General features: G+C 42.6%; 1 protein-coding gene and 1 long non-coding RNA gene across 6 annotated transcripts in view; both read left to right on the top strand.

The window, feature by feature from the left end:
* Positions 1–15,159, top strand: part of LOC125723234 (rab11 family-interacting protein 5-like) — a 28,277-nt gene extending 13,118 nt beyond the window's left edge. For 2 of the 3 annotated variants that reach the window (XM_048999644.1, XM_048999646.1), the window contains 3 exons: positions 556–1,132; positions 9,040–9,196; positions 14,396–15,159. In XM_048999644.1, the coding sequence (XP_048855601.1) occupies positions 556–1,132; positions 9,040–9,196; positions 14,396–14,656 (995 nt within the window). In that variant the 3' untranslated portion in view covers positions 14,657–15,159. The remainder of the gene's footprint in view (positions 1–555; positions 1,133–9,039; positions 9,197–14,395) is intronic. The other variant, XM_048999645.1, reaches the window with a different exon arrangement.
* On the top strand, positions 1,281–1,932 carry LOC125723248 (uncharacterized). 3 transcript variants are annotated; one of them, XR_007386829.1, is made up of 3 exons: positions 1,281–1,419; positions 1,515–1,577; positions 1,922–1,932. It is a non-coding gene; the product is annotated as an uncharacterized LOC125723248 (long non-coding RNA). The 3 variants fall into 3 exon arrangements; XR_007386830.1 differs by lacking the exon at positions 1,922–1,932 and adding an exon at positions 1,891–1,901; XR_007386831.1 differs by lacking the exon at positions 1,922–1,932 and adding an exon at positions 1,828–1,838.
* Positions 15,160–16,772: the final 1,613 nt, after the last annotated feature.

Here is a 16,772-nt window from a genome sequence, read left to right as displayed (position 1 = left end):
ACCATTCATCAGTTATTACCATTACTCTTTCATTAATGATTATTTCAGAACATGAGTAACATACCAAAAGTATTTTTTGTATATTGGTCTACAAATTTTCTGCTATATGGTGCATGTTATTAACTCTGTTAGTAATGAAATGTTTTGTCTGTGTGATTATATCAGAATTGTTGTTTTTATGTAATATAAATGGATAACACTTAGCAGAGGTCATTTAATGACTTATTTGCTAGTTATTAGGGTTTTTTTTTAATCAGTATGATTTATCAGGGGAATAGTGTTTCAACTTTCATGACTTATTTGAGAAGTATTTCACTCAGTATTTGCTGCTTCTTTGACATTTTTATATTTATTTGCTTATTTTAAGGTTGATTTTTTTTTTTGGACTCCATTGTCTACTGTAAAAGGTTTTTAAGAGACCAAATGGAGAAATAGTCTGTAATTAAGTATAAAGTACACCGTTTTGTAAGTTATTTAAGTCATTCTGAGTTAAGAAAAAGTACATTGTTTCAAATTCCAGGTTCTGCACCTAAGGATTCTTCCTTTTCTCCTCAGAACACGCCGTCAGTCCTTTGCCAGAGCTCATGGGCCACAAGCGGGCCTTCAGTGATGAGGCCAGTCAGATTACTATCATCATGCCTCAGCCTATCACCAAGTGCCAGAGTGGCTTGCGGTCACAGTCCTCACTGTGCATCAATGGCAGCCACGTCTATGCTGCTGACTCCCTAGTTTCTGGAGGCTCAGATACCCAGGCCACCTCTTTGGAGTTGCTGCAGAAATGCATGCCACTCTCCCGCTCCTTGCAAAACATCACTCGCCGGAGTGAAGATCCCCAAAATATCTGCACCAGTGAAGTCCGGCACCGGTCCTTTGATAACTCAGCGACAGAGGAAAAAGTACCTATGTTTGGGAAGGCTGACAAGGACCAATCGGAAAGCCGACCTGTGCAGGTGGCCATACCCATGATTTCTGCAGTAGGAGAATCAGCTGGAAATGACACAAAGCATAAGAATAACCTCCCTCGTGGAGGGGAAGACTCAGACCGTACCAAGGCTTGCAAGGATCAAGGTGCACCACCGGAGCAGAAACACAAAGGCTGGTTTGGCTTCAAGGACCCTCAGAGCAGACCAAGGTGAGTGTGTGCTGTTCGGGAACAGACCAAGGTTGAGTGTGTGCTGTTCAGGAGCAGACCAAGGTTGAGTGTGTGCTGTTCGGGAGCAGACCAAGGTTAAGTGTGTGCTGTTCAGGAGCAGACCAGGGTTGAGTGTGTGCTGTTCAGGAGCAGACCAAGGTTGAGTGTGTGCTGTTCGGGAGCAGACCAAGGTTGAGTGTGTGCTGTTCGGGAGCAGACCAAGGTTGAGTGTGTGCTGTTCGGGAGCAGACCAAGGTTGAGTGTGTGCTGTTCGGGAGCAGACCAAGGTTGAGTGTGTGCTGTTCGGGAGCAGACCAAGGTGAGTGTGTGCTGTTCGGGAGCAGACCAAGGTTGAGTGTGTGCTGTTCAGGGGCAGACCAAGGTGAGTGTGTGCTGTTCGGGAGCAGACCAAGGTTGAGTGTGTGCTGTTCAGGAGCAGACCAAGGTTGAGTGTGTGCTGTTCGGGAGCAGACCAAGGTGAGTATGTGCTGTTCAGGAGCAGACCAAGGTTGAGTGTGTGCTGTTCGGGAGCAGACCAAGGTGAGTGTGTGCTGTTCGGGAGCAGACCAAGGTGAGTGTGGGCTGTTCGGGAGCAGACCAAGGTGAGTGTGTGCTGTTCGGGAGCAGACCAAGGTGAGTGTGTGCTGTTCGGGAGCAGACCAAGGTGAGTGTGTGCTGTTCAGGAGCAGACCAAGGTGAGTGTGTGCTGTTCAGGAGCAGACCAAGGTTGAGTGTGTGCTGTTCAGGAGCAGACCAAGGTGAGTGTGTGCTGTTCAGGAGCAGACCAAGGTGAGTGTGTGCTGTTCAGGAGCACTTGTGGCACACACCCACCTTTCAGGAGCAGGATTTGGTCTCCATTTTGTAGTGCTATCATGATTACAAACAGGAAGAAGTCCTTAGAACTGCATTTAAATCTATTTAATCTAGCAAAAACAGGTTTTTATCCTAGTATTTCTGTAATACATATTCTGCACATAATACAACACAGGGGTTTTTGAAGATTCTGTGGCAAATTGGACCGAGGGATCACTTACCATCTTAGTTTCAGATCCTCTTATTTGCAGACTCACTTTGTTCTTATTGTTCGTCTGGTATGAAAATAGTGTTATATATAATATTACATCCATCCATCCATCCATCCATCCATCCATCCATCCATTTATCTCTGAACCTCAATACAGGGTAGTAGGCACAGTACAAGGCTTCACAAGGCAGCATAGGAAACAATAAAGGGAACACCCTGGATAGGACCTCAGTGGAGGCAGGGCTGTAATGTGGTGAGGTTACAGCCGAGGTTTCTGTGCACAAGTGGAAGGCGTTTTTCTTACAGATGTTTCCCATAAAGACGTATTGTATTGACGTTCATTTAGGGACTATAAATCTGGAAAATCTGGTTTCAGTGTCACAAGTCCTACATATTATAAGTGACTTTGTGCTCATTCTTTCTGTAAAGTTACTAAGAAGTTCTGTCACTCACATTGTCTTGGCTTGTTTCCACAAACACACAGTACAGTAAAACCTCAGATTGCAAGCATAATTCATTCAGGAAACGTGCTTGTAATTCAAAACACTCATATATCAAAGCGAATTTTCCCTTTAGAAATAATGAAAACTCAGATAATTCGTCCCACAACCCAAAAAATGAATATAAAAGTGATTAATACAAAACATAAAGTAAAAATACATACAGTAAAACAAATTAACCTGCACTTTACCTTTGAAAAGAATCGTGGATGGTGTGAGGGAGATGAGAGAGAGAAGAGGAGGGTTATTTTGTAGGACGACTTTCACTATAACTAACAGAATCACTGCTATCTGTTGGCTCACTGGAATCTTTTTCTTTATGTGACTTTAACAAGGAACCTATCCAATGACAGCCGCTTTTTGATTTCGCGTAAATGTGACGTTGCATTGCCGTTAAACAGATTCATCGTTCGCACTGCTACGCCCTTATTCGGGTGGTGCAGTATAAATAGCACGCGTCCTTGCGGAAGTCGTAAGCATGCGCATTTGTAGTAGCGGAAGTTACATTTTCGATAGGTGTATCATTTTTGCATGGTAAACAATTACCCATAATCCTACAGCAGGAGAGAGAGAGAGAACCACCGGCTCGGTTGTGATTACGTGACGTTGGACAGACAAAGCATATACGTAATACTCGCATTGCAAGTCCTCGTTCTTTTATGAAGTTACAATTTATTTAAAAAAATTTGCTTATCTTTCAAAACACGCAAACCAACTTACTCGCAATCCGAGGTTTTACTGTGCTTACTTATTTGGGTAATCAGAAGTAAAACTGTCAGGATTACGTGACAAAACTTGATTAAAGAGCAAAAGTGAGTGAAAATGCAGTCGTCTGTCAGTAATGCAAAACAGAACTTAAATATTAACACGGCATGACTCACCCAATATTCTGAGGTTAGCCATTTAGTCTGTCCTAGTCTTTGTCATCACTTTGATTTGAATTATTTTGCTTAAATTTATTTTGTATGATTTCTGTACATTCTCTAATCCCTGAAAATGAAGGTTATCCCATTTTCTTTAATTATAAATATTAATATTATTGATATTATTTGTTTTGTGCAAATGTATTCCGGGCTGAACAATACTGGAAAAAGTTCATACTGCAATATTTTAAGTCATTGTAATATGTAGGAATTGAAAATTAATTATATAGCCAAATAGAACTTATTATATGCCTAACGAGTCTGCCAAAAATGTCGGTGGTGCCTTGAGCTGTGCCAGCAGATGTGAAGCAGTGCTGACACATCACTTGCTTCTGCTCAGTATCATCTCCATGGAATGTCAGCTGTAATAACACTGGGCTGACGAACCAATATGCAGTAGTGGGGGCTGGTCCTTGCACAAGAGTCTTAGGGATTTAGACACCTCCTCCTCCTCTGTCCGGCCATCCCATTAGACTGTGGGTAGAGGACAGGCTTAGGGTAATATTCAGCTCACACAGAAGGCTCTGCACACCCGTGATAGGATACTGAGGTCTGCAACCCACATTATGTCCTCTGGAATGCCATAATAATGGAAGACCCAAGTTATCAATAAATCGGCTAGTTCACTAGCAGTAGGAAGCTTTGGAAGAGGGACTAGACTATACATCTTAGAGAATCAATTGATGATAGCAAGAACTATTGTTTTACCTTGGAAATATGGGAGATCAGTAATATGGTGGACTTCCCGGACATGGATGACATGTAGATGACATGTAGTTCGGGGGTGGGGGGGAATGAGTGAATGACGATGTCATTGATGTAAACTACCACACATTTATTGACCAAGTCAGAAAAAACCTCGTACATAAACACCCGAAAGATCGACAGACTATTAGCTAATCCGTGTGGCATAAGAAGATATTTGTATTGTCCTAAATGTATGATAAATTAGGTTTTCCATTCATACCCTTCATGTATCCTGATCATATTGTAGGCACTTTGGAGATAGTTTAGTAAAGATTACTGCTTCTCACAACAGAGGGAGCAGAGGGGATTAACAACAGGGGTTCTCTCCATTTAATCATAATGGCATTCATGGCACGGTAATCCACACATGGGTGCAACCCTCCATCCTTTTTAACAAAGATTCCAGAGGTTACTGGTATGGTAGACAGAAACATAATACAGTACCTTGTTTTAAGCCCTCTTCCAGATAGACATTCATAGCTTCCTCTTCAAGTCGGGACAAGGGGAATAAATGTTCCTTAGGCAGAGTAGCCTCATCCAGGAGATCAATGGCACAGAAGCTCAAGTGCTAAATACGTCTAGGATGTTGTGGTATTTAGCTGGAATGATGGAGAATTCCTCCAGCTCAGGGCTCTCTACAGAAAAGGCTTTGTAAGGCATTTGCATGCATTGCTGCCTACAGGTACGTGACTAGACCAAGAACTCTCCTGCTTTCCGGTTGATGGTGGGGTTATGGTCCCTCAGCCAGGGTTGTCCCAGGAGATCCTGGTCGGAAGTCAGTACTGTACAAACAACTGGACAACTGGATGCGCTCGGAGTGTAGCAGCTCCACTTGTTATTGGAATGGTACGATGCGTGATTCTACCACTGTCTACTGCATGTACTGGTGGATAATTCCTAGAGTAGGAATTTTAGTCATTTGGCAAATGGGCAATCAATGAAATTACCGGTGGCTCTGGAGTCTAAAAATGAATGAACAAACATTGTGTCCTCCCATTAGAGATCATGACTGGTAGTGTCAGCTTGGTTTCCATAATACCCAGAAGTATGGATAGCCCTACCTTCACGATGTCTCTGTGGTGTGAGGGGCGCCCTGGAGCATGGTGTGAGGGCAGTCCTGGAGCATATATCAAGCCACTGCATTACAGGTAGAGACAGATTTGGTATCGTTGTTGTTTCTCCATCACTGTCAGTGGGGCACGGTCAAGCTGCATAGGTTCTGTTTTGTCAACTGGAGATATGGAGCAGGATGTCTGTGCCTTTGTTTGGGTGCGTTGGTGGCAGCAGTCCTAGATGTCCTAGGGTTATGGAAAGGCGACTCTACTCCCTGAACAAGTGCACCTTACCATGGGATGCGAACTCATCACACAGTTCAGGGCAACCGGAGAACGACCACGATCTACAAACAACATTTTCACGAATGTGTCCCTCTTCTCCAGCTGGGCTAAGGCAGTATGGAGAGTCAGGGCTATGGTGTCATAAGTGGACCCATTGTGGTCGCCAGTCATTCAGTGATGTGATAGTTGAAGACTTGGGTACAGTGACGATGGTGGCAGATTTGAAATAGGCAGGAACCACAGACAGAGAGGGAGAGGTTGAAGATGTTCATGAACAATCCAGCCAACTGAGACGTGCATGACCTGAGGACATGGCCGGGGATTCCGTCAGGGCCAGCAGCTTTACAAGCGTTCAGTCACCTGAAGCTTTCTCTTCCTCAGACGCGTTGTATGCGATGATGTCATCTGCAGTGTGCACACTGACCAGTCTCGCAGTGTTGAATTGAGCAAAAAACACATTTAGCTCTTCGGACAGAGAGGCTGTAGTCTGTAACATGCTGGTTTTCCCTTTGAAGTCTGCGATGGTGTTTAGCGATGGTCCATGCTTTGTTGTTTTTATGGTCTTCCAGAGTTGGTATCTGGTGTGCCCGTAGAAGCAATGGTGAGCTCCACGCTGCTAATGATGCACAAACATCACTGTTGATCCATGGTTTCTGGTTTGGGTAAACTTTATTTATTATAGACGGAACAGCGTGGTCCACGCACTTCTTGATAAATCTGCAGACTGATTCCGCATATTCGTCGATTCTGTCAGCAGCCGTCCGAAACATGTCCCAGTCCGGGTGATAGAAACAGTCATGTTGTGTGGATTCTGATTGGTCCATCCAGAGATGCACTGCCCTGAGGGTTGGTGCTTCCTGTTTCAGCTTCTGAATGGAGATGTGATTTGATTTGCGAAATGGAGCATGGGAAAGGGCTTTGTATGCATCCTGGAAGGGGGTGTAACAAGGTCCAGGACCTGATCTCCTCTGGTGTTGTGCTTAATATGTTGAGGAAGTTTCAGTAGAACTTTCCTCAGGCTGGCATTGTTGAAATCCCCAGCTGTGGTATAGTATAGGTTATATAAATATATAAGTTATGGTAATGCTCAGTACAGTGCATAAGGGCAATGATACTTTACACTGATTCTGCTGAAAAAGCGAGCTCCTGTAGAGAGGAGAGTGGGATTAGAGCTGGTTTCCGTTCAACCAGTGAGTGTCGCCCTTAGGGACGTGACATAAGGTGCATTCATCAATTAGCATACTGTATCTAATTACTTAAATAAAAACAAAGTTCTACTCACATTCCAGGCTTTTTGCTGTGCAGTTTCAGTCAAATCATCAATTTAATGTTAAACTAGTGGTGGTGGTAGCTGTCTGCACAGCATTTTTTTATGAAGCTGTCTATTTTGGGCAGCTTTGCATTTTTTTTTTCTCTAAATCTTCATTTTTCACTTCTGGCAGATGCTGTTATATTTGTATTCCATCTTACTGTCTGAGCATAGTGGAAATTTAGTTTTTTAAGTAATTTTTTTTCAAGCACCTTTCCCCAGGTGTTGTAATGTTTCAAATTTTTATTAAACATGTTTAGTTAATTCAGTATTTGGCTAGAAGTTGTATTTCTTTTTAACAACTTACATTATTATAGAATATTTACAGAACATTGGCCGTGGTTAGGGGCGGCATGGTATTGCAGTGGTTAGCACTGTTGCCTCACACCTCTGGTACCCGGGTTCGAGTCTCCGCCAGGGTCACATGTGTGTGGAGTTTGCATGTTCTCCCCATGTCGTCGTGGGGTTTCCTCCGGGTACTCCGGTTTCCCCCCACAGTCCAAAAAACATGCTGAGGCTAATTGGAGTTGCTAAATTGCCCATAGGAGTGCATGTGTAAGTGAATGGTGTGTGAGTGTGCCCTGCGATGGGCTGGCCCCCCATCCTGGGTTGCTCCCTGCCTCGTGCCCATTGCTTCCAGGATAGGCTCCGGACCCCCCGAGACCCAGTAGGATAAGCGGTTTGGAAAATGGATGGATGGATGGCTGTGGTTATGGGTAATCGGGCACCAATAATCAGTATCAGTATTAAAAAGAGGACGTTGGTTGATTCATACTGAGTAGCAAAGGAGAAATCCTGATTAGTTATTTGATTTTGAGACCACATTTGAGTGTACCAACAGTATGAGTTGTGAATCTGTACCAGGGAACTGAAAACTGTGGGCAGATTGGTTTTTCATCACTTATTCATCGTCAACAGCAAATTAATTTATATTGCATTGCATACCTATATCCACAGGGATTAAATTTCCATTATTCATTGCTATAACATTGCTGACACAAGTAATATAAAGGTATGAGATATTAAAACTTACATAAAATATTAAATTAACACAGAATTTGGTACATTTGGGTTTTGATTTCCTGCAATGGGTTGGTGCCCTGTCCTGGGTAATTGCCTGCCTTGTGTGGCTTCCAGGATAGGTTCCGGACTTGCAAGAGAGAAGCAAGTACGGAAAATGGAATGTGGAATGATGGATGGATGAACGGGTCAATGGAGGGATGCATGGATGGATGGATGGGTTTTGATTGTACACTTACATTTTGTTGCACTATTTGTCAGCATCTATATCACCTGCAGTTTGGACTAGGTGACTCATCTGAAGCTAACCAGGCTTAGGCTGCCCAGTACTTGGATGGAACACCAACTAGGAAAGGGAGGTTGCCGCTGAAAGAAGAGTTAATGTGGCCAACAGGTTAGCCCACCCTGTGGTGTGTCTAAATCCCAGTGCAGTGAAGGGAACATTGTTTTGTTAAAATAGTGCTGTCCTTTGGATGAGATGTAAAACCGAGGTCCTGACTCTCTGACATCATACAAGATCCCTCGGCATCTTATGAAAGGGTAGGGGTGCTACCCCAGTGTCCTGGCTAAACTTCCCACTGTGGCCCTTTCAAATCTGCCCTTCTATTCATCCCCTGTATTTAATTGGTGAATTCTCTCCTGCCCCTTCACCACCTTAGCTACTGTGTGGTGAGTGTACTGGTGCATAATGGCTCCTGTCGCATCATTTAGGTGGGGGCTACACAGTGGTGGTGGTTGAAGTGCCTCCCCATTGGTTCTGTAAAGTGCTTTGGATGTCTTGAAAAATGCTGTATAATGTTCAATTGTTCATTTGACTTATTTCAGTATATAGTCTAATCATCCCAGCCATCTATTGTTAAATTTATCTACACATTGTTCATACCGAAGTGATCCGGTTTAGGATATTCCATCTATTCTTCCATCTTCTAACTGTTTATCACAGTCAGGTGAATACTCAAACTCAATTACTCTTTACCCTAGATTAATCTTGCTTGTCCCTTCATGAGCATTTTGTCAATACTTCAAATTCTTTATTTCCCTTTTCAGTCCTCATCCAGTTAAACCACTGACTACTACAGCTGCTCAGGAGGAGAGAAGATCAGACAGCCGCTCAGTACTCACCAGTGGGTTAGAGAAGCTAAAGTCCACCATCCAGGCAGGAAGGAGCACTCAGCATGGCCAGCCCGAGGCTGAAAGAAGCAAGGTAGGCTAGTGGTTTAAGTTTACATGTTCTTTAAATTCATCCTTTAATTAATATCCTTGGAAGACTGGGAGAGACTAGATATAAAACCATGTGTCACTGGGTGTTGGAACTGGGACTTCACTTAAGGATGGGTAATGTTAACAACAGAAATGAAAGAGAGCTGTTTAATCGGGGTAAAGAACACAGAAATAACAGGTAAGACATATCCATGTTATTAAGTCAAAAGGGCATGTAGCTCCATTTTAATGTCTGAAATGGCTGATGGTTAGGGTGGCCACTATTTGGCCTACAATTTTATGTTGTGTTAATTTATTTGTCTCACCCCAGAAAATTGTTTGATTTGGTGTAAAAACCATATGTGAAATTTTAACAAATAATTAAAAAATTTACAGGTAGCTCAGTGAAGTCAGAATTTGCAGTAATGCATGGAACGCAATGTTGGTGTGAAGTCGGGAGCTATGTAACATGCAGTACTGAAATTTCTGGTTGTCAAGCAGTAATACATATATTTTAAGTAATCCCCTTTAGGCCTATCGCGGTTGTATGCAGATTTTGTTTTAATGAATTTATACAAGGCACTTTCACAGTTTGACGATAAGTCAGTAACACCGTTACTACACTCACTGTAGTGACTACAGCAATGAAAAAACAATATCACTTTCGATGTGGACTGTCATTTTTACTAGCTGAACAGTGAACAGTCTACAATGCTTTCTCATTCACTTAGTCTTCTTTAGTGCATCCGGATAACAGTGACGATGTTCCTCTACAACTCGAAGAAGAAACTGCACCTGCTGCTCATCTTTTGTTAATTGTCTGCTGTAATCCTGAACAAGTACAACTCCACACTCTGCATGACCGTTGACTACTGTAAGAGCATGTACTGTTCTCCTGGCCAAATGGTAGCTCTCAAGCGTGCTCCACAAGGCAGGATCTTCTGTAAGAAACACTGTTGGAATTTTCAACAGGTCAAACAACACCAGTGACCTTTTTGATACAAAGCTAGACAACTTTGACAACAGTCTTTTATTGTCATCAGGTCAACAGTTGCCCTTTTTTCATCACTTGGGGAGCTGTCCTGAATGGCATGGACCATGACCGCCTTCTCTTGGTTAGATGTATGATCATCAAACAGCGACAGGCAAACTAGTTCTTCTGAATGGTACCACAGATGTGAAGCGAACTTGCCAACTGAAACTGTTGCAATTTGTGGATGGACTGCTTCATATGCAATGAAATCCTTAAGGAACTGTAAGTCACATGTAGGGGCAGCTGCTGCATGTGGTGCCATGAACCCTTGACGTAGAGACGGACGACGAAGATACAAATGTCACTAACACCTTGTCGTTCCCTTGGAGTGAGCTTAAACTGAGAGCGGAGCAGCCAGATCTTCAAGACGTATATAACTTTTGCCATCCATGTTGCCTGGTGTGTTTGAACTAGTTGTGTCGAAGCTCATTCCAGTAACACTTTCGTCCACGCTCCATTGTCTTAGTGAATCGCAAACAGCCTTAGCCTCTGCTTCACCAGTCCCAGATGGTAGTTTAGCAACAGTAAGCAACTTGGCAATTCCAGCTCCTGTTACTATCACTGGGAGGCGGTCAACGTGGTGATTACCGGTTAAGTCCTTCGACAGCTTCCCGTCCCAGTGCACCACCAGTGGAACATCTGCTGTGAACGTCTCTTCCAGCTCTTCAGCCATCACATGTCGATGCCGCATTTGACTGCGGCGGGTGGTCTCCGGATCCAGTGCCAGCTCATGGACGTCACGACCGAGGCTTTTTGCTGTTTCAGTGACAATCATTATGCCATTTCGATTGGAAACCTTTGACCGGTCAAAGGCAGCACTCATCTACTGAGGAATAACAGTCTCTCAGCCACGTTTTCGCTGAAACTGTTTATTAGACTCCGTGGTCTGTCTACTTGAGTCTTGTTCCATAGACTGCGCTTCTATTTCACTGTCTGATCCTGACGAGGTGAGGACCACAGATGCACTGGCTATTTCACTTGCAGACTGACTGCGAAGGCGTGTGTTGTGTTCTTCTGCTGCCCGTTCGGCCTGCCTCTCTTCTACTCTGTGCAGTTTTAAATCTACACCACCCATGCATCCCCGCCTGCCCTCCTCACGCTGCGCAATCAGGAAATCTCGATCCTCAGTAATTTTGATTAATGACAGTGCATCTGAGTGTGCAATATCAAAGAGATCCTCGAGAACATCATAGAATTGTGCTTCGTTGTTCCTTTGTGTTGCTGTTTGGCGTCCTTTATTCTTCTTCAGTGACCTCTAGTCATCAAAAATGTTCTCAAGTTTTTGCTGGCAGTGTTGGGTCCCTCTTGGAGGTATTCTGGCTCGGTTCCAGAACTCCAAAACACTGTTAATCACAAATTTTGAGGCCTCACGTTTTGTCTTACTAAGGTCAAGATGATGGTAAAGGAACAAGCCAAGCCACTGCCAGATAGACGGGCGCTTGGAGCCTGTGATTTCATATGTCTTGCTGTCAAGAAGATAGACGTGGTCTTTACCCCGAGTACCTTGTGCCATCATTTCCCTGCAACATCATCATCAATTCACGATATTAGCTGTGTCATCATCAACATGCATCGTGCGACATGCATCATATCCGAGCGTCATTAATCCGGTGGATGGTGGCCAGCCTCTTCTACCACTCATAGTTACTTTCGCAATGTAATACACATTAAATAGATTACATTGTTTGTACCTGAGCAATATACAGCAAGAACATATATGAACCACGTCATATGCTAATTAAATGAAGAAATTATAGCTTTTGCATTTATCAATATGCCACTGTTCAATTGTTCATTAATGACATAGATACTACAATACTAGATAGTACTTACAGTATGTTGTCATGACAACATACATAGTTTAGATACAGTAACAAATAATTTCAACCATAAATATTCAGTTGGAAACATTAACAAGTTAATGATGTTTTGAATTATTGCAGTTATTTTAGAGATCGACTCATTACAGGCCTACTCCGGAATAGAATTAATACTCGCAGTGCTTTATTGTAGGATGAACTTTGAGGTGTTTAAACTACCTCTAAATATTTAACAATTTACCTGAAATTTGGCAGGAAGCATTTTCTCAATTAATCTAACAAATGAGGAGGGTGAGAGACGATGATTTCAAAAGGTCAAAAATAAGTGGCACCCTACTGAAGGCTTCTACTTACGAATGAGATACCTTCCGAATGGCTATTTGGTATATGCAAGTACAAAGAACTAGGATGCTGGGAGTATGCACACTACGCTGCTGCACAGCAGGAGTAGCGCCCAGAAGTCATCCATTTATCCATCCATTTTCCAAACCGCTTATCCTACTGGGTTGCGGGGGGTCCGGAGCCTATCCCGGAAGCAATGGGCACGAGGCAAGGAACAACCCAGGATGGGGGTCCAGCCCATCACAGGGCACAATCACATACCATTCACTCACACATGCACACCTTCGGGCAATTTAGCAACTCCAATTAGCCTTAGCATGTTTTTGGACTGTGGGGGGAAACCGGAAAACCCGGAGGAAACCCCACAACGACATGGGGAGAACATGCAAACTCCACACACATGTGACCCAGGCGGAGACTCGAACCCGGATCCCAGAGGTGTGAGGCAACAGTGCTAACCACTGCACCACCATGCTGCCCCCCTAGAAGTCATACTAGGCGGAATTGGTGTGCAGAAAAAAAATGTTACGAACAAGAAACGGCAGCCTAATGAACCTAATTTGGACTTACTGTCCTCTTAGTTCATATGTCTGAAAGTTAGTAAGTTGAAAGTTCGTAAGTAGAGGAGTGTCTGCATATATGTTGCAGATGAGGTCCATCCATCCATCCATCCATTTTCCAAACCGCTTATCCTATTGGGTCGCGGGGGGTCCGGAGCCTATCCCGGAATCAATGGGCACGAGGCAGGGAACAACCCAGGACGGGGGGCCAGCCCATCGCAGGGCACACTCACACACCATTCACTCACACATGCACACCTACGGGCAATTCAGCAACTCCAATTAGCCTCAGCATGTTTTTTGGACTGTGGGGGGAAACCGGAGTACCCGGAGGAAACCCCACGACGACACGGGGAGAACATGCAAACTCCGCACACATGTGACCCAGGCGGAGACTCGAACCCGGGTCCCAGAGGTGTGAGGCGACAGTGCTAACCACTGCACCACCATGCTGCCCCCCTAGAAGTCATACTAGGCGGAATTGGTGTGCAGAAAAAAAATGTTACGAACAAGAAACGGCAGCCTAATGAACCTAATTTGGACTTACTGTCCTCTTAGTTCATATGTCTGAAAGTTAGTAAGTAGAGGAGTGTCTGCATATATGTTGCAGATGAGGTCATTGCAGTATATTAACTTTCAGTACTGATGCTAATTTGTAGAAGTTTTATGGATATGGAAGATCAAGGTCAGGTTGAGGTCAGTTTTTTAAGGCTGAAAGCAGAGGTTTAATTCTTCATTGAATTTCTATCCATTTGTCTTCTAACCACTGATCCTAGTCAGAGTGGCAGTGCAGTTTGTAGCATATGCTACGCAGCCAAGAGCCCAAGGCTGGGCTAAACCTGGGATGGGATGCTAGTACATCACATGTCACATATGTGCTCACGCTGGTCAGCCTATCTGCACGTCTTAACGTTATGGAACCCAGAGTGTTTGAGGAGAACATGCAAACTCTGCTCCTGAATTGACATTTACCAATCGAACTTGAATTATGTATTAACCACGAATTAAGTCTGAGTTACATAGTGATCTCATGTTAATGCATTATTAATGAATCTAGACTTATGTTTTATCTCAAAGCAATCACTATATCTGTTACTACAGTATACCTGTTAATTCTGTAAACCTTTGTGAACTGCTGAAGGAACAAGTCATGAATTACACAAGTTAAATGCTGATCTCATATTTGTTCATCATTAGTGAACCGTGATGTATGTTTTATCTTTAGTAGCAACTATATTTGTTCATGACCTACTAAGTATTTGTACTAAGTATTTGTGCCCCATCAAGTAAAGTGCTACCAACTCTTATTGCTATATAATGAATGAATAAATGTAGTTAATCACCTTTTGTCAATATGTAACTTTTTTGAGTAAAGATCATTGTTAGAAGTGTGCAGTTTTCCTTCCTAACAGTATCTTTCCCCGTTTCCTTCCTCTTTGTTTATTCAGCAGTCTCTCCCTGAGGAGGACACCTCACTTTGTCATCTGTCCAACAGCGACCTCATTGCTCTACTTCTGCAGCAGGACGCAGAGCTGAAGAAGCAAGCAGCTCAGCTTGAAAGGCAAGGGGCCTTGCTTAAGAGCCGAGAGCTGGAGCTGAAGAAGATGAAGCTTACGGTGCGGGACCTGGAGGACTACATCGACAAGCTGCTGGTGCGCATCATGGACCAGACACCGACATTGTTGCAAGTGCGGTCAAAGTTCAAATGATTCAGTTAATTCATTGGGTCTAGGTTTTATAACTATACTTCACCTTCAAATTGCATCACCCTTCTAATATAGATATAGTACAAAATAAATCAATATCCAAAATGTTTTCAATGTACCTGGCTTTCTGCTTTGAAATGCATATTTACCAAAGGAAACGATGGAAAACTGTGCAGTTTCAAATCTAACTCCCTTAGTGAGCTTAGACTAGTTCACGTAAAAGCTATGAACTATTTGTATTTGAAAATGCTGCTCAAAGCACACCTACTCCTGTCATGCTATAAGCCAAAATGAGCATGTAATAGTAAACAGAGGCTTCAAAGTGTTGTTAGACATCTGGGGCCTCATTTACCAAACTTTGCATAAATTTCAGTGTGAAAAAATGTGCACCCATGAAAAGGAATGAAATGCGTAACACAAAAAAATCAGATTTATGGAACCTGATGTACACGCATTTTCCCTCAGAAATGTCAGGACTGTCTTGTATGTGGACAAGCCTCGTACATTTGTCACCCACAGATCAATGCAAACAAACTGCACACTCATATAATATGCAAATCAAGCCTTTGTGGTTGCAAAGTCCAATGATTGCGTTTGTGAATAACAAACCAAAAAAAAAGGAATTTTGAGCAGTGTGAAGTCGAGGCACAATAGAATGTTATATTTGGTGCCCTAAGCATGTTAATAAAAAGATCAAGTATAGATATAAATTTTTTAATTATTTAATTATCACACAGGTATATATTGTTCTGCACTTTTGCACTTTTTTGCACTTTTGGATTAGATGCCAAACGGCATTTCTTTCTTTGATTACTTGTACTTTATGCAATGATAATAAACTTGCGCTGTATGGCAACACATTGCTGCAGCAGTAAATTCCGTCAGCTCTACAAAACGCACTATACCCAAAAGAAAGATATATAAATAAGTGGTGAGATCTGAAGATAGAGAGAAGGAAATAACTTGCTGTGCAGAGGGCCAGTGAGACTGTATTTGTCAAGGGCAAACCCACATCTTCACCTTCAAACTTTGACATGCATTCGGCAGAGCAGTTGTGAGGTACTGATGTGGTATGTGAATGGCTGCATCATAATGATGACGTCATGATGGCATTACACATGGCTTTCGCGATAATAGAAGGAAATGGAAGTGATTGACAAAAGTCTGTTATGTCTATACTGCTGTGCCTTTGATAAACTTTGGTTTAATCTGAGGTCAGCTTATTACAATGTCAGTGCAATCGATTGCCCAGATTCCATTAGGAAAACTGGGCATTGCTGCAAATGTAGGTTTTACACTTTCCTGTCCACCTACAGCACAGAGTAACATACATTTTATGCAAAACAGCAAAGTTCAAAGACATTTTATGTAGTGCAAATAAGTAAAAATTATGTGGAAAACTTGTTCCCTTCCAATCTTTCTGTTAACATAATATCAAGAACGTTTTTGCTCTGTATCACATTCTCCTGACTATAGACTTTTTTGAATACGTTACTCCATACATGCGAATGTCTATGCCTAATTCACATTTAGTGTATAGTCTTTAGCCTACACAAATAAACGGTATTCCAGCAGAATGAAATAAATGGAATTAATAATGAATAATAATAATAATAATTCAAATACATCCAAGTTCACATTTTTAGATTCCATGGTGTTTGAAGTGAAAGCGCAAATTGGTGGTGTGAATTATTGGCATGAGCCCTGTCATTTTGCTGGTTTACCTTAAATTCCCAGCTTTACAATGGCTGTTGCCTTTTCTCGATATGTCCAACATGTTTCTTATACCACCTAGTGAGTTTCCATAAACATCCACATTTTTTCCAGTCAAGTTTTGCTGGATAGGTTTTGCATAAAAAGTTGTGTACTCAAGTTTCGAGCATCTTATTGTGTGTATATAGTTTTGATAAATGAGGCCCCTGGTGTTTATAAACATGCATAGTATTAAAGACAGATTGAATGTCGATATGCTCAGCATTTTCTTCCTTCTTCCTTGCACATTGCTTCCTCATAGAGACTCTGAACGTGTTTGACTAGGTATGACACCCAGTTTTGCCTTATACAGGATTGTGTAATATCTACACAAGTTACACTGATTGTAGCGACACGGCTTAGAATG

Source organism: Brienomyrus brachyistius, unplaced genomic scaffold, assembly GCF_023856365.1.
Source record: "Brienomyrus brachyistius isolate T26 unplaced genomic scaffold, BBRACH_0.4 scaffold46, whole genome shotgun sequence".
NCBI lineage: Eukaryota > Metazoa > Chordata > Actinopteri > Osteoglossiformes > Mormyridae > Brienomyrus > Brienomyrus brachyistius.
Note: the sequence above shows the minus strand (reverse complement) of the source record. Positions and strands in the feature narration are given on the sequence as shown.